The sequence below is a fragment of the Lolium perenne genome, chromosome 4 (genome assembly GCF_019359855.2).
Source record: "Lolium perenne isolate Kyuss_39 chromosome 4, Kyuss_2.0, whole genome shotgun sequence".
NCBI lineage: Eukaryota > Viridiplantae > Streptophyta > Magnoliopsida > Poales > Poaceae > Lolium > Lolium perenne.
In genome coordinates this window covers 9,034,033-9,060,736 of record NC_067247.2, presented here as the reverse complement: position 1 = coordinate 9,060,736, position 26,704 = coordinate 9,034,033, and the positions used below count along the sequence as shown (strand labels likewise).

The 26,704-nt window shown below is 50.5% G+C and overlaps 1 protein-coding gene across 1 annotated transcript; it reads right to left on the bottom strand.

Moving 5' to 3' along the window:
- Positions 1 to 3,264: 3,264 nt before the first annotated feature.
- Positions 3,265 to 26,504, bottom strand: LOC127346546 (cysteine-rich receptor-like protein kinase 10). The gene is made up of 8 exons (XM_071828849.1): positions 26,311 to 26,504; positions 23,593 to 24,434; positions 6,291 to 6,431; positions 6,088 to 6,215; positions 4,256 to 4,463; positions 3,915 to 4,158; positions 3,651 to 3,804; positions 3,265 to 3,555 (listed from the first exon to the last, which is right to left on the bottom strand). Exons 1-8 carry the CDS (start codon positions 26,502 to 26,504, stop codon positions 3,265 to 3,267), a joined length of 2,202 nt encoding a protein of 733 aa, XP_071684950.1.
- Between the last annotated feature and the right edge of the window lie 200 nt (positions 26,505 to 26,704).

Below are 26,704 nucleotides of genomic sequence, written 5' to 3'. Positions count from 1 at the left end.
CCCTTTTAGCTTGGGACGCCTACTTCAACTTCCCTCAAAGTTGATAAGTTTGCATATGTAGCAGTAAGTTGGCACCATTTGCCACGTGAACCCTTTGCTGTTAGCCCAATGGAGAAGCTGTAAGTGGTCCTTAATGGTGAACGCTGTACTGCCACCTTGACAAAAAAAAGCTTAATTATAAGCAAATAAATGGTGAGATGAGCGCTGACATAGTATGTGCCATATTATTAACATTGACCATTAAAATGTTGCTGCATAATGGTATTTTTTAAAATTAGTAGCACTAGGGTGCAAGATGCTACTTAATCTGCCCCAAAATAGTTGATTTCTGGGTTTGTCCAAACATGAATTATCTACAAAAAAACTACTAATATTTATTACACCAACTTAGTATCAGTATGTCCATAACAAAATATGTATACATAATAAGCTTATTCGTTGTTGCAGATATTAACAAGTTTCGTCAAACTTATAATAGTTTGACTCACGACAAACCCATAAATCAGCAGAAATTCAATTCGGCTCCCGGGTGCATATGCTCCCTCTACCAAAAAATCGTATTTCAAAGTGTTAAAAAAATTTGACAAAAACTTCTACATGTACATCTTCATAATATATGTGTGTTCGTCAAGTTTCAAGAAAAACCAACATTTTTTGTGCACTATGTAAAAAAGAGAAATTTTATTTTGTAAAAAGCATTATTTTTAGCACTGAGTTTTGTCTTTTTTACACACATCACATGACAAGTCGATTTTTATGAAACAACTTGGAAACCGTGTAGCACGTGAAGATGTACGTGCGAATTTTTCGTTTCAAATTTTTTGAAATTCAAAATGTGTGTAAGATGCATTTTAAACTAAAGGGAGCATATGCTCCCATGTTCCAAAACATCACTCCCATAAATCAGCCTATTTTGAGATTGGGGGAATATTAAGATGAATACATTTTTATATAAATTAGGGCATAGAATGATATTAAGCTGAACTTGGACATTTTTTTTTGAAATGGGGTAGCCCCAGCTTCTGCATCAATTGATGCATACAGCTTCTTTTATTAAAAACAATAGTTTAGCAATACAATCCACAGCTAGACGATCTTATTACAATTCAAGGATCACAAAGAGTCTCGACAAAGATAAGCCATCTAAAAAGCAGTAACATGAAGCGCCTTTGCATCATCATGTCAAACGACGATCAGCACACCAGCCGCACCGGTTGTAAAAATCCCGTGCTACCGTTGGCAGTCGGTTGCACCCAATATCCAAAGCCTGGCGCTCCTCCACCGGCTGAAGATAGGACCACATATGGATCCAATGTGTAGCCAAAGGGATAACCTGCAAAAATGATGGAAAGCTTTTTCTATTAAAGATATAATCATTACGTACATTCCAAATTGCCCAAAGCAAAGCGCACACACCAACTCTAATGTGGACTTTGTCTTTTTTTGCAACCCCATTTAACCAATTGCCAAACATATTTGTAATATTCGAGGGTGGGGGTATATTAAAAGCCATATAAACAATCCTCCAAATCATCTTAGTAAAAGAGCATGAAATAAAAAGGTGTTGTATTGTCTCATCTTGATCACAAAAACAACATTTAACACAACCCTGCCAATTACGTTTAGCCAAGTTATCTTTTGTAAGAATCACTTTTTTATGAAGAAACCATATGAAGATCTTTATCTTTAGAGGAACTTTCATCTTCCAGATATACTTCTTTAGGAAAACAGTATGGCCATTAAGCAAGTCCATATACATAGATTTAACCGAAAAAACGCCAGATGTAGTTAACTTCCATTTGAATGAATCCTCACTATCGGTTAGCTGAACCAATATGAGTCTATGCAAAAGGTGTGTCCATCTATCCCATTTGTTGCCATTCAAAGTCCTCCTAAAACCTATATTTAGTGGATTTGAGGCCAACACATTTTCAACAGTGACATTCTTGTGATTAGCAATATTATAAAAAGATGGATACTCATCAGCAAGAGACTTATCACCTAACCAAATATCCTCCCAAAACCTTGTATTGCGCCCATTACCAACAACAAAAGAGCCCCGGGAAAAAAATTCCTCCTTTACATTCATTAAGCCTTTCCAAAAAGGTGAGTCAGTAGGTGAAGCTGAAACTTGAGATAAAGTTTTAGAACGTAAATATTTTTTATGTAACAACTCTTGCCACATACCATCCTCATTCAAGAGTTTAAAAAGCCACTTGCTAAGTAAACTCTTGTTTTTTAGTTCTAAAACCTCCACTCCTAACCCCCCTTGATCTTTGGGTCGACATATTATGTTCCATTTAGTTAACCTATATTTTTTCTTATGCCCATCACTTTGCCAAAAGAAGCGTGATCTGAAAAAATCTAACCTCTTTCGAACTCCTATCGGAATTTCGAGGAAAGATAACATGAACATGGGGAGGCTAGTTAAAACTGAATTAATCAATATAAGCCGATCACCATACGAAAGCAATATGCCAATCCAACTACTTAACTTTGATTCAAACCGATCCTCCACCGGTTTCCATTCACCATTTCTCAACTTGCGGAAATGTATTGGAATACCAAGATATCTAAAAGGTAATGAACCAATGTCACACCCAAATAGAGTTTTGTAATCATTCTCCGCCTGTTTTGCTGCCCCAAAACAAAAAAGCTCGCTCTTATGAAAGTTTATTTTAAGACCAGACAACTGTTCAAAAATGCATAGAACTAATTTCATATTTAGAGCTTTATCTATGTCGTGTTCCATAAATAAAATGGTGTCATCTGCATACTGAAGAATCGAAATCCCCCCATCTACAAGATGAGGAATAAGACCAGCAACCTGACCATCTTCTTTGGCCCTAGCGATCAGAATAGCCAACATATCCGCAACAATATTAAATAGAATGGGAGATAGAGGGTCGCCTTGTCTAAGACCTTTTTTGGTTTGAAAATAATGACCTATGTCATTGTTTACTCTAATACCCACATTACCTTTCTCAATATAATTCTGAATCCATGAACACCACTTAGGATCAAAACCTTCATACGCAATGCTTGTTGCAAAAAATCCCAATTTACCTTGTCATATGCCTTTTCAAAATCTATCTTAAACAAAACACCATCTAATTTCTTCCTATGAAGACTGAACTTGGACATGAAAGGTCTTATATTATTTTCATGTTGCTATCATTTTGTCGGAAGCAAAAGATGATAACATTATCTCACAAAAATACATCACACCCAGTCAGACACACATAACAAGTGTGCATGCCTGCGTTAGCGTCCGCTATTCAACGAGTTCCTGTACAAACTTGAGTTGGTATTTTGAGAAAATGCAGAACTTCCATCGAACGAAAATGCTGGTCTAGCAGCAGCAGGTAGTGAACTGGTAGTATCGCTAGAAAGCATCACCATGATATCTGACATCGTAGGTCGGTCTACAGGGTTCTGTTGAAGGCACAGGAGACCAATATGAACACACTTGAGCACCTCGTCTCCAGGGTAGTTTATTCCCAAGGAGTAATCTAATATCTCTGACAGTGTTCCTTTGGTCCAGTGCCTCCATACCTGGCATTAATTTACAGACATGTTCTTCAACACAAACATGTACTAGTAATAATTAAGCAAGTTACACAAGTAGTATTTATAGCTAGAGCTCTTACTGTACTCATGATATCTTCATTTTCCTCAGCTAGGCTGGACCCATTGTTTCTCATCTGGCCCGTGACGATCTCTATAACGAGAACGCCAAAGCTGTACACATCTGATTTTATAGAATATTGTCCGCGTATCACATACTCTGGAGACATGTAGCCGCTACATAAGAAGAGTATGTAAGCAAATAATAAATGGTGTTATTGTTATGATTGATTCATTACTCGGAATTAGTCGTGACTCACATAATCGAAAAACAAAACAAAACTCACAATGTCCCGACGATGCGGCTGGTAAACTGGCGAGTCTGATCTTGACCGAAGAGCCTAGCGAGGCCAAAGTCTCCAATCTTGGGGATCATGTCTGCATCTAACAGTACGTTGCTTGATTTCATATCCCGGTGGACAATCACGATCTTCGTCTGAGAATCCTCATGAAGATATTGCAGACCTCGAGCAACTCCTTCTATTATCTTGTACCGTTTTGCCCAGTCAAGTCGGAGTTTCTCCTCTGGATCTAGCAGAAGATTCTATCGTTATTGCACTTGCACATGCTTCCAAATTAGTAATTCATACTACTGAGTTTGAGTATGTTTTTAGGACACACGTCTTACCAAAAAGAATGGTGTCAAGGCTTTTGTTTGGCATGTATTCGTAGACCAGCAATCTCTCTCCTGCTTCTAATGAAAAACCCACAAGCCGCACAAGGTTCTTATGATGGAGGTTGGCCACCAGAACAAGTTCGTTTTTAACTTCTTCTAGCCCTTGATTCGAGCCCTTTGACAACCTCTTCACAGCCACTTCTTGTCCCGAAAGAACTCCCTGAATGAATTAATTATATCTTGCAATAAGACTATGTATGTAATTCGTCCATACCATATTTTTTTCGAAATGGGGGAAAAATCGTTCCAGCTTCTGCATCCAAAGGATGCATACGGCTTTTTTTTATTAGATTATTCACAAAACCTTACAAGAACAATACAAAAGATCAATCTTGAAGCAATCTTACTACACTTACAGTGGGATGAAGAGGGTGACAATACACCAACTCACATCATCCAAAAACTAAATGCCTTCTCAAACCGCCCAATAGCAGGTGAGAAGCACATCCAGTCAAGTAAACTCTCAGCGCACGCCAACACACACGCCACAGAAGTTGCTCTCGTCGTCTTCCTCGACTCCATCTTCAAGAGAGATCATCGCATTAACCTTGCAAGACCTGCCGTCGATGCCACCATGACGCCAAACGGTTCCACCATCCTGTACATATACATCATCCCGCACCTGTCGTCGATACCCTGCAGCACCATGCCACTGAGACTCAGCGTCAACAATGTGGTAGATGAACACCACTCCACCGAAATCCGCCAACATCCAGCAGTTGCTCCAAAAATGATGCCCCAAGAGGTAGAACGACGCAGGGCGCGCTGCCATCGTCCGATCCGGGAGACCCGGACCTAGGGTTTCCCCCAAACCAACACGAGTGAGAGACCGCAGACTGCGATGACGATGTATTCAAGAAGGTAGCGGCGCGACACGTCCCCATCGTCCGCAAACCGAGGTCGGAGCACGGTTTTCACCAGCAGCCGCGCATCCCCAACTCGCCGAGTGTAGTGCCAAGACGGGCAAAGATGACACCTTCGACAAGGTAACGACGTCGACTGACGCCGCCATCATCCGCCAAGACCGAGGTCGAGGCTCAGTTTTCACCGGCCGCCATGACACCCCGGACTAGATCTCGCCGCCACCCTGCCGCCCACACGGCCAGGGCCACGGGCCACCGCTCGCCGCGAAGAAGACGGCGCCGCTGCCACCATCCGGAGCCGCTGCTCCGGCGTCCAGGGCCCCCGCCGAGACCACCACCAACAGAACCTCCAACACCGAAGGCCGCCGCCACCGAGCCGCCAGATCCCGGGAGCCACCCGCTGCCACGGACGGAGGAGCGGCTGCTAGAATCGCCGACCAAGGGGGAGACGCGTCGGGGGCGGCCTCTACCCCGGCAAGCCCAGCCCGGCCACCTTCCTTCCATGCGGCTGTGCTACGCGCCGGGGGCCGCAGTCGAGGGCCAAATCCCCGCCGCCCCCTTCACCGGCGCCGAGGCCTTCGGCCGGAAGCACCTCGGGGGGCGACGAGGAGGGAGAGAGGGGGAGGACGGACAGGGTGGCGGCGGCTAGGGTTTGCCCCTCTCGGTCGCCTGGAGGAGCGACGCGAGAGGAGCTCCCAGTTTTTCTTATATATAAATAAATAAAATGTACTACATTTCTTCAATTTAACAAATTCATACAATTCATCTAAGCCTTTTAAATTATAAGTAATCAGACTTGAGTTTTGTCATTCTTCAGTTTGATCAAACTACCCATGATGTACATCAATTATTCAGATCAATTTCACACACAAAATTTTCCAGCCCAATTCTATATCTTCAAATTAAAGCCTATCAGCATACCTTGTAAACTATACCGAATCCTCCCTCGCCAAGTTTATTGCTTTCATCGAAGTTATTTGTTGCCGCTTGGAGCGATGATAAAGATAGCAAGCTTGACTTGACAGTTTCGAGGTCGTCAACAGAATGGGCTAGTGAATTCAATAGTTAACTGTTAAGTGCTTGAGGAACATTATGAAGAAGTGGAAGGTGTGCAGAGGACTTACGTTCGGTGGACAGCGCTGGTCTTCGCGTTCTTCTCTTCTTACGAATACTGCGCCACACAGAAAGAGAAATTGCAACTACTATAGAGACACCCAATATTGGAAGTATAATTCCAAGGAGTCTACTAGCTGAAGTAGTTTTCCCTGTTGCAAAAAGGAAAAATAAACTCATTAAGTTGCTTGGAGAAGTTGATGTGTGGCAAACAATCCACCTATTTTCCAGCGTCTCACTAGGCAGTAATATTTTTTTTATAAACGGAATATATTAATATTAATAGATACCAATTACACCTAGCTTCTGCAACAATGCAATACCCTAATGGTAGTACGGATGCACAAAGCCAAAAAGAAAAAAACTAAGAAAAAAAATCCCGCCACGATACTCTAGTCCCCAAGATAGCACCTGAAATCCAGGCTCTCTACCAGCGACGCCTCCAACAAGTGAACGGTGCCCAAGCGCCATCAGCGCCCGATCAAAAGATGTTAGGTTTTCACCCTGGAGATAGTCCTCTCTCTCAAAATAATGCCTTCAACAAGACCATTGCCAGGCACAACCAATTAAGGCCAGACCTTGGATTTTCACCCTGAAAGGTAGGACTCTAAACTTCACCTATGCTGATGCCCCCACTTGCATACTGCTGTTACAAGACCCAGAATAGCAAACAAATCCCTCAACAACACCACAACTAGTTCCTCCGCTGCTAGTCCTCCAATCCATCCTTCAAGAAGTTTTCCGTCTCTGATACACCATGGACCAGAAGTCATCTGCTGGCAACAAAAAAACAGAGCTTCACGTCGCTCCCTCCGGAACCAAACGGTTGGAATAAAAGCATGGATGCTCACGACCAAATACCCCCCAAATCAACAAACCACAGGAACGAGCACTGTTACATTTGCCAGCAGAGCCTTCGGGAACTCAACATCCAGCGAAATCCAAACGGACATGCATAAGAAAGATCTTTGTCCTGTCACACGCACCACATAGTTTTTAATACGAGTTACTAATCCTGAATGTAGTGCACACACACATGTTCCATGGTGCACCACTGGTATGTATCTTGTTTACCAGTGGCACATCATGTGGTGCGCCACTACTAGCTGTATGGTGCACCACTGCTAAAAACACTAGGTGCGCCACTAGTAAGTAAGTAGGTGCGTCACAGCTAAGATTTGAAATTTGGATCGAGATCTGATCTGGCACTTTTTTTGAATTTGTTTTGCTTGTTATTGTTGTCAGAATTATTTGTATTGTTCATATTCATGCCCGTAACCTAGCAGTTGGCTGGAGGAGGGATAGGATGAAGGAGAGAGGGAGGAGAGGAGATGATGGAGGAGAGAGGGGGGAGTGGAGAGGATGGAGGAGAGAGGGAGGAGTGGAGAGGATGGATGAGTGAATGGAGGTCCACCGGAGAGGATGGAGGGACGCCAGAGAGGTTGGAGGAGAGCCAACTAGAGAGGGGGGTCGAGGTGCACTGGGGAGTTTGAAGAAGAGGAGAGGATGGAGCAGAGGATGGAAGAGAGGATGAGGAGAGGATGGAGGAGAGAATGGAGAGGAGGAGAGAAAGAGGAGAGGATATAGGAGAGGACAAGAGGACTACGTGGAGGAGGGAGGAGGAAGGTGGGTGGTGGATAAGGGTAGGTGGCCGCCCATCCAATTCAAATTTCAAGAGAGGGAAGTTAATAGTGGCGAACCATAAAATGGTGCCCCATTGCTAAATTTTTTGGAGGCTTGTTAGCAGTGGTGCCCCATCCACTACTTTTTTTTTGAAATTTGTTTGCCTGGAAACTAAAAGCTGAAAAAACTCATGTTTCCTTTTTGATTTTGGGGAATCTAAAAAATCGCTAAACGGTAGGCGTTGAAATCGGATGTAACATTTTCCGTAGGTACATTTTCATATCAAAAAGTTTATCATCGGAGGTCGTATGCAACCAGAAAAGCCTTTTTACCGCAATATGATGTCATTTTGCAAAGAAGTCAAAATTCATGTCGATTAATTTTCACTAAAACTAGATGACATATCACATGGGCATCTCGAATGACTTTTTTTTAAATTTCTATTATTTTATTTTTTGAAAATTTAAAAGGCGATCGAGGGAGAGGGGGGGGGGGGAGGGCACCGCTAAGTGGTGCCCAACATTTGCAGCCACCCCCTAGACATACCGATGACACACCATGTACAGTGCGCCACTGGTACCTCAAATAGTAGTGACACGCCTAAACATGGTGTTGTTATGTCTAAGGGATGGGTCAAATCTTGGTCAAACATAGTACTGGCGCAATATATATTCACCACGCGCGTCAGTGGTAACTGTGGTAGAAGAGGAGCACCCTGAGCGATATTGTGGATAGGACTTTTACTACTAGTGGGAAAACAAAAAAAAAAATCGTTCCTTTTACATTTCAGCTGACCCTTTTCTTTCCCCGTCTCAGGTACAGGCCGGGGACGTGAGTCCCTTGGACGGGCTCAAGAATCTGCCAAAAGGCATCCCCTAACCCACTTCTTCTTTTGAAGTAGAATGCGTGTGTGACCACCAGAAACATGAGCTCTCCTCTCCCACCTACCGTGCTCTCCTCCTCGGAGAGCTCGACCACCAGCCCCACTCCGGCGCCGCCTAGTGTGCCGGCGGCCACCTCCTCTCCGCTCTGGCCTGCTGCTGGTTCGGTGACCCACGGCGCTCCGCCTCCGCCACCACCCCCTCCACCCCCAGCCACCCCTCTTGTTTCAATGGCGTCTCGCCCAGGCGATGCCAGCCGCCGACCGCTGTCGAGCCACTCCTTCATCGAGTACACACTGGCTATGCGGCTGGCGGCAGACAGGCTGCGCTCCAACGCCCTCCTCATCTCGCTCTCCGAGGAACGCCCCAGCGTCACCCCGCACCTCATTGCCAAGGCCCTGGAGCGTGACCTGCGCATCCCTTGGAACCAGATGGTCGGAAATAACCGATGCTACAGCATAAACTACAGCTATACGTGGCGGCCCCACACGCAGCTTTGTTTAACAAGCATCACCCTTCCTTTCTTTTCAAATGCTTCCTCAGTCAATCAGCAGCTTATTCGATTCCTATTCTTATTAAACATCTGATATAGATGGTGGGAACAATGAAGCAGCAATCCGTATGATTTCTTTTCTCGATCTCCTGCTTGTGTTTCACCTCGCACCTAAGCATCACGTGGAACTTCCTGGAGCCGTTCATGGTCCGTTTCGACCTGGGCCGGCACCGCGACATTGCCATGGCTGCGGGCAGTGGCTCGGTCTATGGGGTGGCCATGACCTTTGCCCCATGGTCTCCTACGGCTAACGGGCACCAGCGCGTCTGGCGCTTCTACTGCCGGGTCGCCATCGAGCGTCTTCCTCTCATGTCCTGGCGGAAGGAGGCCGTGCAGCGCATGCTCGGCGGGTCCTGCAAGGTGGACCAGCTGGAGCGCGCCTCCGAATCCCTCGACAACACCCATGCGCTCTACGCTTGGGGCTGGTCCTGGAACCCCGACCTCATCCCATGCACGCATGACTACGGTCTGCTGGACGATACTCCGGCGGTGCGGGTGCCGCCGCTGCCGGAAGGGACGCCGCGCGTCGACGGCCTCCAGGGGCCCCACTTTCCGATCCTCATTCATCTGGACACAACCAAGGAGTATCCTCTCTCCCCGGAGCGCGCCACCAGCTCCGCGCCTAAGGTGGAGCGTTTCGTGTGGGTGCCCGGCACGCAGGACAAGCTCGTGGCCGCTGGGCACCGGCGGCCGTCTGTCCACGACAGGCTCCTGCCAAGGCGTCGAGACGACAACGACGAATCCGACCGCGACCGCGACGCGGGCCGGCGCAACCGTTCGCGCTCTGGTTGGCGGGGCAGCTTCCTGGGCTGCCGCAGCAACGAGGCGGCTCCGGCGGAGCCAGGCCATGGTGGGCGCCGCCAAGGGCGTCGCTCGCGAGGTCCACGCGGTCGCCAGCATGGCAGCCGCTCCCCTGCATCCGACAAGGTGGGCGGGCCCCGCTCCCACCCACGGTCGTGGTCGCGGTCCCCGAGACGGTCGCACGCTGTGGGCTCCTCCTGCACCCGTGAGCCTGCCCCTGCCTCAACTAACGTGGTGCCTACAGGAGCTCCCGCTACCCAGGTAAGCATGGTGCTGCCTGCCCCGGATCTGATGCCGGTGGAGCAGTGCCCTTTCCTGCCGCCCGTGATGTCGCCGCTTGGCGCTTCCGCGGAGCAGTTTGTGGAGCCAGATCTTTTCGGCAGTGCTGAGGTTGACGTTTTTTGGCGTGACCTCACCCGCACCGACCCCATGCTGTTCGAGCTCCAGGCTCTAGCTAGCTGCATGTCCTTCTCCGTGGCTTGCGAGCCGCAGTTTTCTGCGCCTAGCCTGCAGTTGGTGGTGGCCAACACTCCTACCTGGGCCGGCCCGCCTGGCGACGAGCTGGGCCTCCCTGGCCACGAGCTGGGCGGTGGGCCGAACGGGGAGCCCACTACGCCGATCTTCCCTCCTGGGTTTGAGCCCGTGGTTTACTTTGGTGCTGGCGTCCAGGAGATGGACAAACATGTGCATCAGGTCGACATGCATGGCAGTGCCCTAGCCGTGCATGCTTTGCACTCTGTTGACGGCGTCATCGACATGTTCCGCCAGCTCGAGGTTGACGGCGCCACCACTTTCATGGCGCACGTCTTCGGGATGCTGCCTGCCTCCCTCATGGGGCCCCAACCGCCGCTCCCGCCGCCGGTAGACGTGGCTGCGCCGCCGCCACAGCGCCGTTCCAGTGCCCGGATCGCCAAGACGCGCAAGAGCGGCCTCACCCAGGAGCAGCAGGCCCAGGCTAGGCTGGCCAAACAGCTCTAGTTCATCGACTCCCCCAACGACTTCACGCCAGCGGTTCGCATGGCCTAAGTCGGCCGCTTCAAGGCTCCGCTTGGCAAGGACCTCTCGGCCAAGTTAGGTCGGGCATCTGGAGTTTCCGCGGTGGGCCTTATCGACCTGCCGGATGACCAGTTGCTCGAGCTCGCCGGCGGCGAGGCCGTGGCCTGAGCACCCGCGTGCACCCTCTCCGGGTCTTGTGGTGTGGTTGTCGGTGCCTTGGCCGGGCGCCTGTAACGTCTCTGGCACGTCTGTTTGTTCTTCAAAGTGAGCTGCCCGCCGTTCACGCGTGCTCGGTTGCTATGGGTCCGTCCGAGTTTCCTGATGCATAGTGCATTTTCTCTCTTCAACTGGAACGGTCGTGGACTCAACGATAGGGCGGGCCGTATTGGCCTCCGTGCGCTGCTAGATCAAACGAGCTGCTCCATCGCATGCATTCAAGAGACTAAGCTGCAGCTTGTCTCTGACTCCATGCTGGCGGACATCGCTGGCCCGCGGCTGGACGGACACGCCGTCCTTCCAGCGATCGGCACGCGCGGCGGTGTCCTGTTGCTTTGGTCCACCGCCCGGTTCGAGGTGGACCAGATCGCCGTCTCGGTCTCGGCCATCACCGCGCGTTGCCAACCGCGCGATGAGGAGGTCGCCAGGACTCTCACCACGGTCTACAGCCCATCGGACGACGCGGCTAAACCAGAATTCCTGCGGGAATTGGTGCGGATTAGGAACACGGTGGTCGGGCCCTGGCTCGCCATCGGGGATTTCAACCTAATCTACGAGGCTCGCGACAAGAGCAACTCCAACCTTAACAGGCGGCTCATGGCCCTGTTCCGCGACGCCATCAACGCCTGCGAGTTCAAAGAGGTAAAGCTCCTCGGACGCAGGTTGACCTGGAGCAATGAGCAGGCCGTGCCCACCATGGTACGCCTCGACCGGGCCTTTTGCAATCCGGACTGGGACGTGCTGTTCAATCTTGCGCGCCTGCAGCCTCTGGCCACGGGCATGTCTGACCACTATCCCATCGTGCTCACGTGCGACTCCTTGCTCAAGAGCCCCCCCCTCCCCCCCCCCCCCCGCTTCTGCTTCGAGGCATACTGGCCACACGTAGATGGTTTCTCCGACGTTGTCGCGCAGGCCTGGAACGCGCCCTGCCTAAACCTGGACGCGCTAGCTAGGGTCGACTTCAAGCTGCACCGCACGGCGCGTGCGCTACGGCTTTGGCAGAAAAACTACATTGGTGATACCAAGCTGCAGCTCCTCATGGCTCAGGATACGATCCTGCAGCTAGACATAGCACAAGAGTTTCGCACCCTTGAGGCCGATGAGCTTGAGCTGCGCCGCATGCTCAAGTCTCGGGTGCTTGGCCTGGCGGTCGTCGAGCGTATCCGCATCAAACAGAGGGCACGAGTCAACTGGATGCGCGCCAGTGACGCGAACACGAAGTTCTTCCACGTGAAAGCTTCGTCGCGACACCGCAAAAACTTCATCGCCACCATTGCGGGCGAGGGCCAGATCGCGATGGAGCATCAGCATAAGGCCAACTTGATCAAGGTTTTCTTCGACACCTTGATCAGATCCGCCCCCTCACCTACGGCCACCATCGACTGGCCGGCCCTGCAGTTGCCGCAGTTGGATCTCAGCGAGCTGGACGCGCCGTTCTCGGCCGATGAGGTGCGCCAGGCTATCGCTGATATTCCCGCTGACCGCGCCCCGGGCCCGGACAACTTCGCGGGGGGCTTCTTCAAAGAGGCGGTCAACATCATCCTGCCAGACCTGCTGTTGGCCTTCGGACAGCTACATGCCTTGAATCGCAATAGGCTGGCCCGAATAAACGCCGCGCACCTCGTCCTCATCCCTAAGTCAGACGGGGCAGCTACGGTGCGGGATTACCGCCCGATTAGCCTCATTCATGGGGTCATCAAGATCTTCATGAAGATCCTTGCGACAAGGCTTAGCCGGCGTATCGCCGACCTCATTGCGCCGGGACAGAGCGCATTCATCCGCGGCAGGTCTATACAGGACAACTTCCTGTATGTCCAAAACCTGGTGAGGCACTTCCGTCGCCACAAGACGGCTGCCATCCTTCTCAAGCTCGATGTGGAGAAGGCGTTCGACACGGTCTCCTGGCCGTACCACCTGGAGGCTTTGCGTGCCCGCGGCTTTAGCCCACGGTGGTGCAACTGGATTTCCATCATCCTCTCCTCGTCGAGCTCCAGGGTGCTTCTTAATGGCATCGAGGGCGAGCCCATCCTGCATCACCGCGGCCTAAGGCAAGGCGACCCCCTTTCCCCGCTGCTTTTCATCCTAGCCATGGAGCCTCTGCAGCGGATCCTTGCCCTGGCCATGGAGCGTGGCCTGCTTACGCCGCTCAAGGGACGGGTGGCCACCCTTCATACATCCCTTTATGAGGATGACGCCACGATCTTCCTCAATCCGTTGGCAGCGGATGTTAGGTTGGTCAAGGCGATACTCGAGCACTTTGGGTTAGCCTCAGGGCTGCAGATCAACTTCGGGAAGAGCACAGCGTACCCCATCAGATGTGGCGGCATTGATGTCGCCGCTGTGCTCGCTCCATTAGGCGTGCCCATCACTGCACTCCCATGCAAATACCTAGGCTTACCGCTTGGGACCAGACAGCTCAGGAGGGTTGATTGGAAAGCTTTGATTGATAAGATTGCCAGCCGCCTCGCCACTTGGAAGGGCAAGATGATGTCCACGGCCGGTCGCCTCGCGTTACTCAACGCCGTCCTCTCCTCCATCCCGGTGTACTGGCTTTCGGTGCACAAGTTGCCGGTGTGGGTGAGGAAGAGGATCGACTCCATCCGCCGCGCATGGCTATGGCATGGAGAAGTGACATGCAATGGCGGTCACTGCAAGGTGGCTTGGGGCAGGATCTGCCGGCCACTTGATCTCGGTGGCCTCGGCATCCTAGACCTCGACCGTTTCAGCACGGCTCTGTTGACTGCCAAAACCCACCGGCGGGCAGCGACGGTCAACACTGTAGAGCCGGGAACAACCTAGAGCTGCGGCTGGCTGAGGTCCCTCCGAGCGACGGCCCGCAAAGCACTTCTGGTCACACGTCCGATGCTGAGTGCAAGGGCGTGCCACCTGACCTATACCTGGTCAGGAAGGTGATGGGGATGCCTCGCTTAGTTTCCTGCATGGCATACACGTAAACATTAAATAAGAGCCTCGATCGGCTCTCAGGTTATCCTGTGAATCGGCTCAAGGAGCCGATCCACCCATGATTCGTACGGGGTGCACGAATATATGGTGGTCCTGCTTGATCAAGATAAAGCTAATTAGATCTACGACGATTTAGGGTTTTCACCGCATAATCGGATCATCCTACTCACGATTGGGCCTCGCGGCCACGCACGGTGATCGTAAGCCGATCCTAGATAGGGCCTAAAAACCAACATGAGGTTGATCCCCGGAACATCCTGTCTAGGACTAGCGAACGACACCCTACGTGCCGCTGGATCCTCCAACCCTTTGTAAGGCCTAACTATTGCAGATATTAAACTAATCCTTGTAGAACAAGGAGCAATCGTAACGGATCAGATCTACCAAATAATGATCAAGCGGGGTGCCGCCCCCACACCTAAGATAGGTGTGAGGGCGGCTAGATATGCAAGGGTTGCACTACGCTAGCATGTTGCGCGAAGAACTATGCTAACCCTAACAAATCTATGATAACTACGTTGCTCGCCATCAACAAGGCTTCAGTACGAGCAACGCATGAACAACGTGGAGCTTGTGCTGCCTAGATCGCAAGATGCGATCTAGGCGACATGTCGCCACCGGATAGAAACCCTCGAGACGAAGGAGTTGGCGATGCGCCGAGATTGGTTTGTTTGGTTGAACGTGTGTTGTTGTTTATTCCATAAACCCTAGATACATATTTATAGTCCAGGGGACTTTCTAACGTGGGAATAACCCCCACCGTGCACGATACAAACTCTAACTTTTAATCTAAGATACAATCTACCATAATTAAAGATACACGGGCAATCCAGCCCAAACTCCTCGTGCAAGGCCGCTTCAGAGATCTTCTACACGTAATCTTCCAAGCCCATCTCTCGTACGGCCCACCTCCTGATTTGGCCAAAATCTGGTGATAACACATGCCCCCCTGGTTTTGGAATTGGTAATTCCAAAATCACTCTGCTTTTCTTCGTCGGGTCATGTCGTGGCAGAACCGTCGCAGTATCCGTCATCATGATGCCTTGCCTTCTCAACTTCTCCACGTGACCTGGCAGTTAAATTTTTAGGCACTACTTCCTCGGAAACTGCTGTGACATTGAATTTCCACTGTATCCCCTTTATTTTTAACCGCGTTGAGCGGTTCGCTTCTTCATCCTCCTGCTCCTCAGTAGCTATCGGCAAACAAAAAACCTTCTCAGCCACCATGGATTCCTTGTCCTCCTCCAGCCTGTCCTTCCAGTCCTCCTCCTCCAGCGAGCTCGAGCAGGAGGTCAATCTGATGGCCATCTACGAGGCCCGCGCCCCAGAGTATTGGGATGCGCGGGACTGGGACTTCTCCCTTGAATCGGAAGATGACGAACCCCTCACCGATGGGGAGGAGGACCTCCAGTTTCTTGTCGACGGGGAGCTGGTACCGGCGAGCGACGACGACCTCTTCCCATGGGAGGCAGTCCTCTCCTCTGACGAGGAGGAAGAAGAGGCGGAGGAGTCGGCGGACGACTCCTCCTCCGACGAACCGCCGGCCAAACGGTTCTGCCCCTGGCCGGGGAACCTCAGCGACTTCGATAGCGACGATGGCGACGCTGACGAGGAGGATGAGGACAATGAGGGCCCAATCGGCGGCCATTGGAGCAGCGACGACGAGCCCGCCGTGAGCACCGACAGCGGCGACGAGGGCGACGACGAGGGCGACGACGGCCTGTAGATAGGACCTCTAGAACAGGGCCAGTAGTAGTAGATGGGGCAATGTATCCCCTAGTACCTTCTTTTGAGAGCAATCAGCTCTTTATGTAAGAAATCTACCAATGAAGAACTTTTCCCCAATTTGATTTTGCCGATTTCCTTTGAGTTTAATTTAGCCGATTCCTTCTTCCACTGACCTTGCCGATTCGTCCCCTTTGCCAATGCGTAATAAGCCGATAACAACGCACCGGTCCTTCGAAATTCGCCCTTCCCTTCTTCAACTGATGATTTTTTAAGTCTGGCGGATAATATAGAATCTTCAGGAAAACCTTTGAATTCTTCCAACCAAGCCCAATGGTCCTCTTTAACACTCATCATTTGCGAAGAAGGTTGCAACGAAAGATCAGCCGATGGTATCCCAATCGGCTCCTTGAACAGAGCAAAACAGAGCATCCACCAGGCCTGCTGCCCCCCGAGCCTTACTCGAGGCGAGAATGTCAGAGAAGACGCGCCAAAGCCGATCCCCTTTCTTCTTTAAACAGCCGATAACCCCTTCTGTCAACACGGCTAAACTAGCACCAAAGATTGGAAATCCTCGACAAAAAGGTTCAGAAACCCGGATTGGCTCGAAGCAGCCGAAGAAATTTCCATTGTTTTACTCCTGCGAAGAAGCAGAAGGCACCACAGTTGGCCTGGATTTGGTGGAGATTCGGTAAACCTCGCATAATTCTACTAGAGTCGATGGCTGCGCATCGGCTGCTTCTCAATTCTAAAGTCGATGCCCTTGCATCGGCTGTCAAATTTTTTTTTTACTGGCCGATTTTCTCCTATCGGCCCCCAATATTTCATTGCACACATGTCCTTACGCATCTGTTCCCATGTTCATCGTATTTAGGTGCCCCAGCCGAATACGTCGGGGAATGGCAGACATCGGCTCTGTAATTCATACGTCGGCTCCAGTAGGAACAAGGACTAACACAAGCAGAACACGTGGTGAGGATAAATTTTGGCCGATTGCTGGGATCGGCCTCCATGATGCTTGAAGCATTGACTGAAGGTCTTGTGATGTCCCTTCAAAGATTTTTGGGGCCGATCACAGGGATCAGCCTCGCCATGCTTGATCATCGCTTCGCTTCAACTACATGGTCAAGCCAGTGGATAAAACCAGCTTAACCCTTCCCTTCGTTACGTCGATGCGCTCGATCGTCCAAATTGATACTGAGAGGGGTTCTTGGCCTGCTGCTTCCCATGCGTTCATGCCAGCCGTCGAAATTTCAGGTGAGTCATCGGCACGGACGACCTCTACCTCATCTCCATCCTTTGTATTATGCATTGGTGCATCGTGGAGGGAATGCAGCGGTTGGCGTGGATCCAATCTCTCCCTAGCGTAACGGCATAAGTGCTCGTGCTATCGACGATGAAGAACGTTGTAGGGATAGTCTTCCTTCCTACGGTCAGATCCACGTTCAGAACACCTTGTGCCTCAGACGCTTGGCCATTGAAATCGCTCAATGTCACGTTGGTCTTGATTAGATCTGAGCTAGAGCGTCCCAGCCGACGTAGCATAGAGTACGGCATGATGTTGACTGCCGCTCCGGTGTTCACCAGCATCTTATTTACAGGCCTCCCATCAATATAACCTCGCAAGTACAGGGCCTTCAGATGTCTGTAGCTCTTTTCTCGTGGCTTTTCGAAGATAACCGGCCGTGGGCCGCAGTCAAGTTGTGCCACGGGTACCTCGTCTAATCCTGGAGCACTGAACTCCGAAGGGAGGATAAACACCATGTTTGTACCAGCCGATGTTTCATCATCGGCTTTCTTTTGCTTGGGACGCCACTCCATTTTCCGTGGACGACCCTCTTCATCCAGGGTTCGCTGAACTTTCGCAGCCAGATCAGGCCGTGCCTTCCTTAGCGTATGCAGGTATAACCTTTCGGCTTCCTCCAGGCCGCGCAATCGCTGAACCCTGCGCTTTTGTGAACGGCTGAGTCCGTCAGGGCACCACCTTGGACGGTGGTACCTGTCCTCTTCTTCTTCTTGTCCCTCGTCTTCGGAATCCTCGAGATCTGCCCACCGAGGGGACTCAGCACGTTTGCTCTGTGGCGGGAGAGGCCCTAGGCGCTCGAACACAGACACGTTGGCTGCCTCCTTCTTCTTCTTGTTGCATTCTGGGCAATTGCCGATTGTGGGCAATCGGCTCATTCCTGAATCCCAGCAGTGTACGAAGAAGGGGCAGTCCCGATGCTCGGCGTTGTCATCTTGCTCCCTTGATTGTTTCGTGGCACGGCGCTCGTGCTCCTCCTCATCGTGATCGTGCCGACGATGTCTTCTGGCTTCTCTAGCCAAACGATCTCTTTCATCATCATCGCTGGATCGTTGGCGTCGGTCGTACTGACTCACATACTTGTTGAGGAGGTGATCAGAGAGGGGTCGCTGATATCTTATGTTTTTCACTTCTCCCTCTGTGACGTAGCGCTTGCCATCATGACGGAGCCGATCGCGTGGAGCGGCCTCCTCTGTGTCCTTGCTACGAGAGCAGCTGCTCTCATCTCCATCTTTGCCAGAGTGGTTCCCGTGTCCTACCATGTTGATGCCGAACGAGGATCTGGGCTGGCAACCTTCGGGTAAGTGCACTCCACCATATTAACGGCGGGAAAGGGCTGGGTGTCGACCTTCATGGCGTCTTGGTTGAAAATTAGACGCCCTTTTTCTATCGCCGCTTGGATGTGCCGACGCCATACCTGCGATCGTTGGTGGCATGGGAGAGCGAGTTGTGCCATTTACGGTATGGCTTTCCGTTCAGCTCTTGCACCGTGGGGAATTTGAGACCTTCGGGAATCGTCAACTGTTTCTCCTTGAGCAGGAGGTCGAAGATTTGCTCGAGTCTTGGTCACGTCAAAATCAAATCCCACGGGTGGGCCTGGTGGCTTTACCCATTTGCGTGGCACGGGGTTCCTCCCCGAGTCCATTCAGCCATCGCTACCTCTTGGTCTCCGCAGGAACTTCGTCTTCCTCTCGCATCGACCGGGACTATCGCACGCTTGAACTTATCTTGGTACGAGGTCCGGGTGGCGCTGTTCATATGCCGACAGCTTCGAACCATGTGCGCCAATGAGGGATAATCTGCTTGGGAGGCCATGTCCTTGAGCTGTGTTGCAAGGCCTGCTACGCCAACTCGATCGCTTCTTTTTCAGTTATACGAACCGAATAACATCGGTTCCTAAGATTCCCGAAACGCTGGATGTACTCGTCACGGTTTCTCCGCGCTTCGACGTAGTTGTGGTAGATCGGCAATGCCGGACTCGGAAGCCTCTCGAATGGTGCGCATATGGAACTGCTCTTCCAACTGCTTCCAAGTCCGTATGGAGTCTGGTGGCAAAGAGGTATACCATCCGAAAGCCGATCCCGTGAGGGACTGTGAGAAGAGCCTCACGCGTAGCTGATCCGACACTGAAGCCGGTCCTAGTTGCGCCAAATATCGGCCGACGTGCTCGATGGAGCTGGAGCCATCTGATCCACTGAATTTGGAGAAATCAGGGAGCCGATATTTAGGGGGCAGCGGGATCATCTCGTAGTCGTCGGGGTACGGCTTGGAATAGCCGATTGCCCTCCTTTTCGGCACCATGCCGAACTGGTCTCTCAGTATGGTACTGATTTGATCCGCTGTGCTGGCTGCAGGAGTTGAATTCTGAAGATTCGCCGGGGTGGCGTACTTAGCCAGCCATGCTTGCTTTTCCAGCTCTGAGCCAACTGCAGGGGCTGAGCTCTGGAGGTTCTTCAGGGTGGCGTACTTAGTTAGCCACGTCTGCTTCTCAAGCTCTGTCGCTGACGTTCCTCCTGTTCTCCTAGAAGTCCCTGATGTTGTGGCCTGGTTTGTGAGTGCCCAGTTGCCACAATCTGGCACATACGTGCACGCGTAACCTTGAGGGATCTCCTTGGGCGCCTCGGGCAAGAACTGGTAGTCACTAGGGTCACCACCAATCTTGTAGACGACGAATGCCGGTGTAGCCGGCACTTCTGGTGCTGCCAACGCATATGGCAGCGGTGGACGGGACTGGAGTGGCAACTCCCCTTGATGCGTCCCGAGGGCTGGTCCTGACGGCGAGTACTGGTGCCTCATGATCTCCTGGATCACGCGAAGAGCGACACGCTCCAACATGTTGACCAGGTTCTCAGAGTGACGGTGTAGCGAGTGAGCCACCAAGTAGTTGATCTCCTGCCGCAGGGACCTGGTGCGTTCCTCAGACGGGGCAGAGAGGTCTATCCCATCGAGTGCACCTTGCGGTGAGAACCCCTTCCATCTGATGCCATGGGAACGGGTTCTCTGAAAAGAGCCGATGAGGTCGGCTTCGAGGGTGACTTTCATCTCGTCATACCTCTTCTTGAGCTCGTCGGGGAGCTCCTCGTAGGTGACTGGCGTGCCGTCCGCCATCTCAGATGTAGATGGCGATGTGGTCGATGTAGAAGGTTGTCCCACCGGGCGTGCCAGAATGTGTTGACTGCCAAAACCCACCGGCGGGCAGCGACGGTCAACACTGTAGAGCCGGGAACAACCTAGAGCTGCGGCTGGCTGAGGTCCCTCCGAGCGACGGCCCGCAAAGCACTTCTGGTCACACGTCCGATGTTGAGTGCAAGGGCGTGCCACCTGACCTATACCTGGTCAGGAAGGTGATGGGGATGCCTCGCTTAGTTTCCTGCATGGCATACATGTAAACATTAAATAAGAGCCTCGATCGGCTCTCAGGTTATCCTGTGAATCGGCTCAAGGAGCCGATCCACCCATGATTCGTACGGGGTGCACGAATATATGGTGGTCCTGCTTGATCAAGATAAAGCTAATTAGATCTACGACGATTTAGGGTTTTCACCGCATAATCGGATCATCCTACTCACGATTGGGCCTCGCGGCCACGCACGGTGATCGTAAGCCGATCCTAGATAGGGCCTAAAAACCAACATGAGGTTGATCCCCGGAACATCCTGTCTAGGACTAGCGAACGACACCCTACGTGCCGCTGGATCCTCCAACCCTTTGTAAGGCCTAACTATTGCAGATATTAAACTAATCCTTGTAGAACAAGGAGCAATCGTAACGGATCAGATCTACCAAATAATGATCAAGCGGGGTGCCGCCCCCACACCTAAGATAGGTGTGAGGGCGGCTAGATATGCAAGGGTTGCACTACGCTAGCATGTTGCGCGAAGAACTATGCTAACCCTAACAAATCTATGATAACTACGTTGCTCGCCATCAACAAGGCTTCAGTACGAGCAACGCATGAACAACGTGGAGCTTGTGCTGCCTAGATCGCAAGATGCGATCTAGGCAGCATGTCGCTTACCGGATAGAAACCCTCGAGACGAAGGAGTTGGCGATGCGCCGAGATTGGTTTGTTTGGTTGAACGTGTGTTGTTGTTTATTCCATAAACCCTAGATACATATTTATAGTCCAGGGGACTTTCTAACGTGGGAATAACCCCCACCGTGCACGATACAAACTCTAACTTTTAATCTAAGATACAATCTACCATAATTAAAGATACACGGGCAATCCAGCCCAAACTCCTCGTGCAAGGCCGCTTCAGAGATCTTCTACACGTAATCTTCCAAGCCCATCTCTCGTACGGCCCACCTCCTGATTTGGCCAAAATCTGGTGATAACAGGCTCTCCGACTTCGATGGCTATGGCACGAGCGATGTAGTCGGGACAAGCCGTGGGTTGGCATGCCCGTCCCGTGCTCCCTCGCTGATCAGGAGCTCTTCGCGGTTGCCACCTGCGCCTCCGTTGGCGACGGGAAGACAGCTTCCTTCTGGAAGGACAGTTGGGTCGACGGTGGAGCCCCCTTCCTAATCGCGCCAAACCTCTTCAAAGCCTCCCGCCGAAAGTGTCGGTCCGTGGCCGAGGCGCTCAACGACGGCAAGTGGATCCTTGACCTCCGAGGGCGTGTCACGGCTGACTCACTGTCTGAATTCGTGGACCTATGGGATCGAGTGCGCCGTGTTGCCCTAGTGAACGGCGTCTCCGACTCCTTCGTTTGGCGCTTCTCCGAGGACGAAATCTACCCGTCCAAGTCCGTGTACCGGCTACAGTTCCTGGGGGCGACCTCCTCTCCCTTTGTCAACCTCATTTGGCGCGCGACGGCAGCGCCCAAATGTCGCTTCTTCGGGTGGTTGTTCGCTCAGAACAGGCTGCTCACGGCTGACCGTCTCCTTCGCGCCGGTGGCCGAACTCCTACTTCTGCCCCTTGTGTCGACGGAGCCTCGAGACGGCCCTCCACCTACTCGTGGAATTCCCGTGGGCGCGGCGAGTCTGGACAGCGGTGGCGGACACCCACCACCTCCCCGTCCTCTCCCCACTCACCTGGGGCACGCCTTCCAGCACTTTGGAGTGGCTAGCCTCCACTATCGCCGCGGCAACGGTGCGTGATCGCAAGCGCACATGGTCCATCATCTTCTTGGTGCTGTGGGTGCTCTGGAAGGAGCGTAACCGCCGTATCTTTGATAACAAGGATAGGCCGGTGACCATTGTTGTAGCTGAGGTAGCCGATGAGATGGCTGTTTGGGTGCTGGCTAGGGGTCGGCAGTTCGTACCGCGAGAGTGAGGGCTCAGCTCCAACGCTTACGGCTGCTTTTTGTTCCTTTTTCCTTTTGTTCGGTTCCTTGTAACCCGAGTCTTCTTCTAATGAATACCGCAGCTCTCCTGCGACGTTTCAAAAGAAAAACCCACTTCTTTTGAATCTTCATCTTCCTCTTTCAAGATAATGATGTACTCCCTTGATTCCTAACTATATGACATTCTATTTAAAACGAAAAAGTAATTATGAGAAGATTAAGCTAAACAATAGTATAAGGAAGATCCATATATTACGAAAACTAGTCTAAGAAAGGTTTCTGTATTAGATGGCTGCATTGCCGCCCATGTGAATGTTTGTACTAGCACCTCATCTTCAACCTCACATAAAAGTTGACGGTCTAGAGATGAATTTCTCTGCCTCCACCAAAATGAAAGACTTGCCTGATTTCGTTTTCATCCACAGACTCTACCTTTTAATGATAAAATACTTAGGCAACAAGTATTGGACTGTTTGATCAGTTGGTCAGATTTTTTTCGAAAAAGGGCACTTTATTAATTCAAAGTTTGACGTAATACACCCGGATCAGTTGGTCAGATGGACGGCTGATATTTGTCTCCTACTAAAAAAGTCTCAAATAATAATATGCAAGGTATTTTAGTAAGTAGTGGAACATGATAGGTTTGAGCCAATCCGAATAAGTTGGTTGTGAACTAAGAACCTGGATGGTTAGAATAGCAGCGGCATTCCATCTCAACAGAGTATTAAATTTAGATTTGATACTTTGGTGTATTCTAAAAGGCGGAATATTTTTTTAGTTGGAGGCAATGTCCCGTTGATAGCAAGTCTTAAGATCCGCTAGATCAGTTTCTTGAATTTAGTCTCTCAGAGATGTTTGTAGAGGTAAGATGTGTGTGCCTGTTCGTTGTATGCATGTATTTGCGAACGTTTGCACATCTGTGTCGTGTTTCCTAAACAATAAAGAGTTGGTTGTCAGCATACCTCCCCTAATGCTTGGTGCAGCTGTTGGGGCTGGTCCCGGTGGCGGTGGGGTGGCTGCCTTTGTGGGCAGCAAGAGCATCGGAGCGCCGCTGTAGAACGGTCCCACTTCGGACCTCAAGGTGCACCGGGAGCCAGCGATTCTGGCGCCACTCCAGTTCGGCTGGAAGATTCTCCACCACTGTCCCACTAGGTCTTGTAGGCAACTCCGGCACAGCGCCGGCGACAGGTCCGCCGCGCACTGCGCCACCGAATAGATATGGCTGAACCCAGGGTCCGGCCCTACCCATTCCCCTGTGGCGAAGAGCCTGGTCGAGTTGTCGACAGCGTACTGCACCGTGGCGTTGAGGAGGCTGGTGACCGCCCTGTTGTAGCCAGCGACGTCGCTGCTGGAGAGGTTACCGCCGTACAGATATAGCAAGCCGGAGTTGTCGGTGGACGCGAGGAAGTTCTTGTCCGACAGGCGAACGTAGCACTGGTTGTAGCAGAGTGCCACGTCCCTGATGCGGCGCCTGCAGGCCGTTTGGGCGTCCCGGCGGGCGAGGTTGCCGCAGTCGTAGCAGTCGGTGAGGCTGATGTCGCCGCGGCAGAGCATCAGGCCGTAGACGCTGCCGAGGGAGCCGGACGCGAAGAGGTACGGCGAGGAGGAGGCGTTCTGTTGGAGGGCGTAGACGAGACTTAGGAGGTTGGCCTCGTATGTGCTGCCTGCCGAGTAGTTGGCGCTGCTGCTGTCGCAACGTGCCCACGGCTGTGCTCCGGCGAGCGGGAATGCGAGGAGGAGCAGGACAGCGTGCGTCCATGAGCAGCCATGCATGGCGTGAGCTTGCAGAGGAGGAAGAAACTTTCTTGTTTAATTAGGCCGGTAGAAGGAGGTAGAGACTTTGTTCCGCAACCGTCAGAAGGTGGAAGGCCTCTACTATCAGAAAATTTCATGTCGCGGAAAGTTTATGGGTCGCGCTAGGCGTCGGCCGACCAATTCCGGCCCCGGATCGGTCGCCGTACAGCCGTTCGTTCAGCGAGTCAAACGCTCCAGAATTGCCCATGGACATGTCGCTATCATGCTGCAGCGGTGGTGTCAGGTGGCTTTCAGCCTGTTCGTGCCGCGCGTTGGCTCCTTCTGCGCGCCGGTAGCTGCCATGCATGCATGGGCGAAACCTTTGGCAGCTGCTAGTTGTTGCGTGCGCGCAAGCTTGCTAGAGCATGGCAGTCCTCACATGGGTGTGCTCCACCATTGCTACTTGCGAGCTCCTCCGATTTGGGTTGTTGACTTCGTTTCACGAGCTCTCACGAGCGTGGCTTGCTCGTGTATACATCCACGCCTTGTACCATCGTGGGATGCTCGTGTATACATCCACGCTGTTTTACACGAGCCGCTGGGAACCATTTTGCTACTAGTATCGTGTATATTTACAATACACGTCCATATAGACGATCCACTAGGGATGCTCTTAGGCAGCTATCACCACTCTTACTTATCCGTATAAAACGTATCAACTATTTTTTTTATAAAAACCATAAAGAGTGGCAACAAGAAAACCATATATTTGTGAACAATGCAAAGTGATCAAACAACTATTAGTTTAGTACATATTTAATTACAACAAAAATCACCCACTACTTCTACAAAAGTCATAAACTATGACAACAAAAAATCCATATATTCGTGAACAATGCAAAGTGGTCAAGCAACTATTAATTTGGTACAAATTTAATTACAACAAAAATCACCAAACCATTTTTACAAAAATCATAAACTTTTACAACAAAAAATCCATAAATTTGCGAGCAATGCAAAGTGGTCAAGCAATTATTAATTTGGTATAGAGTTAATTACAACAAAAATCACCAAACTATTTTTACAAAAATCACAAACAATTACAACAAAAATCCATATGTTAATGGTCAAGTAACAATTAAATTGCTACATATTTAATTACAACAAAAGTCAACAAACTTTTTGTTACAAAAATATCAAACAATTACATCAAAAATCCATATGTTTGCGAACAATTCAAAGTGGTCAAGTAACAGCTAAATCGCTATGGTTTTAATTAAAATAAAAATCAACTAACTTTTGTTTTTTTTAAATCACAAAGGATTACAACAAAATCTATATAATTGTGAACAACTCAAAGCGGTCAAACAAAGCATTAATTTGCTACAAATTAAGTTACAACAAAAATATTTAGCTAGCTAGGCATCCAACTAGACCATAGCTTTGCATGCACATGCTAGAAAAAGCATGCAGGTGTTTTAGCGAGATAAATATTTAAATCTATCTGCGGTTGGCGTTTTGAGGTGCGGGCGTGGCAGTATACATTTGTATACAAATAAAACGAAAACATAAACGGAAACAATATCAAGCCGGAGAGACTCGCACTCTTTACTAATCCCATAAGAGCTACATGTCTCCTTTTTATAGGTTTCCTGTACTGCGCCTATCTTTATCCGATATGCAAACGATTGTGAAATTCCTGGTTCCCGGGGTCTCGAAAGACATCCCAGTTAATTACATTCACAGCCACATGACCGTGAAATACCTCCGATCAAGCTGTCTTCATATAGTCGTCGTCATCGGCCCCTCACAAAATATGTTGTTTAAAGGAAATAATGCGCCCGCATGAGATGATATTCATGGATAATGGCGGACTGCCTGCCTGGTCATCCTCTTCCTCACAACCTGCCAGTGTCATGTTTCATCCGACAAAGATTCTCATGCACCTGTAAGATAGTTGTTCGGCCTCGTCGGTCGCGAACAAATTGAGTCCCGCCTCATCGGTCGGGATGTGTGAATAAATTTCGTCAGCACCGAAGGGATGATTCAAATTTAGCTTGTATAAAGAATCTGTGACTGATTTCGACATAACACTGTGAATTAATCCATCGATGCAACTTGCATGCCTTCTCCTGCACATCCATTAGAGGAACCTGCTTTTCACTAAAATTGTTTATCACAACATATTTTTTTCCTTCTTCGTAGGGAGACCATCAAGACTGTGAACGCAACATTTATTCTTCCAAATAGAACACCTGCGCCTGTATTAAAAATCTCCACCGATCCACCTATTTATCTTTTCTCCCTCATCCATTCCCTTTTTAAATAATCTTGACAGGT